This window comes from Hyaena hyaena, unplaced genomic scaffold (assembly GCF_003009895.1).
Source record: "Hyaena hyaena isolate Hyena2069 unplaced genomic scaffold, ASM300989v1 scaffold_1365, whole genome shotgun sequence".
Classification (NCBI taxonomy): domain Eukaryota; kingdom Metazoa; phylum Chordata; class Mammalia; order Carnivora; family Hyaenidae; genus Hyaena; species Hyaena hyaena.
Genome location: NW_024081994.1, coordinates 4,643 through 7,287, shown reverse-complemented (window position 1 = coordinate 7,287; position 2,645 = coordinate 4,643). Strand labels below are relative to the sequence as shown.

Sequence of the window (2,645 nt, the reverse complement as noted above, 5' to 3'; positions counted from 1 at the left end):
TTTAAACTGGAGACACTTGGGATTCAATAGATGCATAAAGAGGCTTTTTCAGAGCTTCCCTTATCCGAGTAAAGGCAGGATTTTTTAGAGTGAGGCTGCCTGTAACTGTTCTCTCCCCAGGGGGTTTTGTCTGAGGAGAAAGAAGGCAGAGGCAACCACTTGCCCCCGTATAAACAAACAATATCACAAAATGTATCTCATTTGTTCCCTCAAGCCCTTTTGTTCTTCCCATACAAGCCTTACCTCTGCCTAATTAAGTATATAACCCCCACTTCTAATCATTAAGCAAGCCACTTTTTTATGTGTGGATCTTATATACATAGGAAGAAACTCTGTCTATTCACCTGATAATCTGTCGTTTGTCAGGTTAGTTCACAAGTCCTCAAACAGTAAAACCTACCAGACAGAATGTGTTGTGAATATTTATGTTCGTATATGCATGCATACGTAATACATTTATAATCATGTCTCTGTGTTTCCAAAAGCCAATAATGAATATATACTTTGCAAATACCTTTTTTTCCCTCCAATAAGTCTCACAGGTATTTAACAATGCACCTGCCTATAGAATCAATAAACATTCCTTAAATGTTTCTTCTTGAAAATTCATAGTCACAGAGCAAATATCTTTCTCATAATAATTCTTTTCATTGCTTCTTTGGCCTCTGTGTTTCTCACACTGTATATCAGGAAATTTAGGATTGGCAGCAAAAGGGTGTAAAACATGGACAGGATTTTGGCTCTATCCTGTGGGTAGCTAGAGCTGCTTCCCAGATAAGTAAATATCACTGTTCCATAGAAGAGAATCACTACCATTAGGTGAGAAGCGCATGTGGAGAACACTTTATATCTGCTCCTTGTGGAGTGTAACTTCAGGACAGTGAGCAGGATTCCTAGATAGGAACCAACCACTATCAGGAAGGTAGTCACCGATGTCATTCCAGAGAGGACCGTAAACAAAACCCTGTTGTATTGGGTGTCAGAACAGGACAGCTGAAAGAGCAGTGGAATATCACAGAAGTAATGGTTGATGATGTTGGGCCCACAGAAAGACAGGCTGAGCAAGCCGCTCAGGTGGGTGAGTGAGCTGGCAGAACCTAGCAGGTAGCAAGCAGTCACCAAGTGGATGCAGCATGTGGGGGTCATGAGTCCTTTGTAGTGAAGTGGGTGGCAAATGGCGACATACCGATCATAGGCCATGGCCGCCAGCAGGAAGCATTCAGTGGTCAGGAACATGCTGACAAAGGAATACTGAAGAAGACAACCATGGTAGGAGATGGCTTTCTGTCCTTCTACGTAATTCGCCAACATTTTGGGAATAAAGACTGAGGAATAGCAGAAATCCAAGAAAGCCAACTGAGAAAGGAAAAAGTACTTGGGGGAATGGAGCTGGGCGCTAGCCCAGATTATTGCAATAATCCAAACATTGCCCACCACAGTGACAAAATAAATGGATAGAAACAGGACAAAAAGGACAGTATTCAGTTCAGGGTTATCGGTCAGCCCAAGGAGGATGAATTCAGTTACCACACTGGCATTCCTGTTGGCCATTTGTGTGTCTCCCCAGTGGGGGATCTGTAGGGAACAGAAGGGTAGTGATAATAACCAGAGTATAGCTTGAATACATACATTCAATCTACTAGCATCTTTAGAAAACTGAATCGTCTTAGTTAACAATCACGGTGCACAGGAAATTCAATTCTCACAACTGTGAGAAGTCAGCCTAATAAGAGACTTGGGTTAAATCAAAGTCTCTTCAGGGGATGTAAACTGGCATTATGCACCATAAGAACCCTGGAGAGATTAAACCTCCCTTGGAAAGCCTCATAGGAATGTTGGTTTAACAGAAAGGTTAAGTGATGGACCCCAGATAGCAGTATATTCCAGATTCCAGAACACAAGGCAAAGACCATGTATTGTAGGAAAAACATCTTTTTAAAACAAGCCAACAAACACCTCAATATTAACAGATACATTTCTGTGACATCTAACAAAATTATTGTCTATGACATCTTTTTAACTTAGACAAATAAAAAAAAATATATATATATACAATATATACATGATTAAATGTATAGACTGTCCATAAAAATGGAAAATGAGAAATTAGGGATGTCTAGCATGAAGAATAAAAATAATTCAAACATTTTCTATCAAAACATTAGTTTTTGTTAAAACTCCTTTGTTCCAAGAAGTCATTCTTTCCTGTTCCAACAGATAACTTACCATTCCATTTTCTGATTTCCTAGAGCATTTATTATCTAATGGCTTGGATTAGGCTATATCAGATTTTTTACATAAAGATTGAATATAGAAACTTTTCAATACGTCTTGATCCCTGCAGTCAAAAGATCACAAGTCAAATTTCAAGGACACTGCACACACTTTTGGTACATTAGATTGTAAATTCTTATTGAGAAAAAGATTATTAAATTAATTTTGTCTTAGGCTTCATCATATACTCCATAATAAGTGAAAAATAAGATTATGATAGCTGATATACTAGGGACATGTTTGATTAAATCATCATTAAATAAAGTTTTTGTTACCACAGAATTAATAAAAATACATAAACCAGCATTATACTTTGTGAGTTTCTAATAAAAGAAATAAATATAAAGCATGTTTCATGTTAATTTCACAGT

At 37.8% G+C, this 2,645-nt stretch overlaps 1 protein-coding gene across 1 annotated transcript; it reads right to left on the bottom strand.

Annotated features, from left to right (window-relative positions):
- Window positions 1-612: 612 nt before the first annotated feature.
- LOC120225266 (olfactory receptor 1052-like) lies at window positions 613-1,671 on the bottom strand. Its single transcript, XM_039223518.1, has one exon. The coding sequence runs from the start codon at window positions 1,549-1,551 to the stop codon at window positions 613-615; it is 939 nt and encodes a 312-aa protein (XP_039079449.1). The 5' UTR covers window positions 1,552-1,671.
- Window positions 1,672-2,645: the final 974 nt, after the last annotated feature.

Excerpts from the sequence above, each read along its gene's own strand:
- LOC120225266 (XM_039223518.1), bottom strand. The coding sequence starts at position 1,551 with ATGGCCAACAGGAATGCCAGTGTGGTAACTGAATTCATCCTCCTTGGG.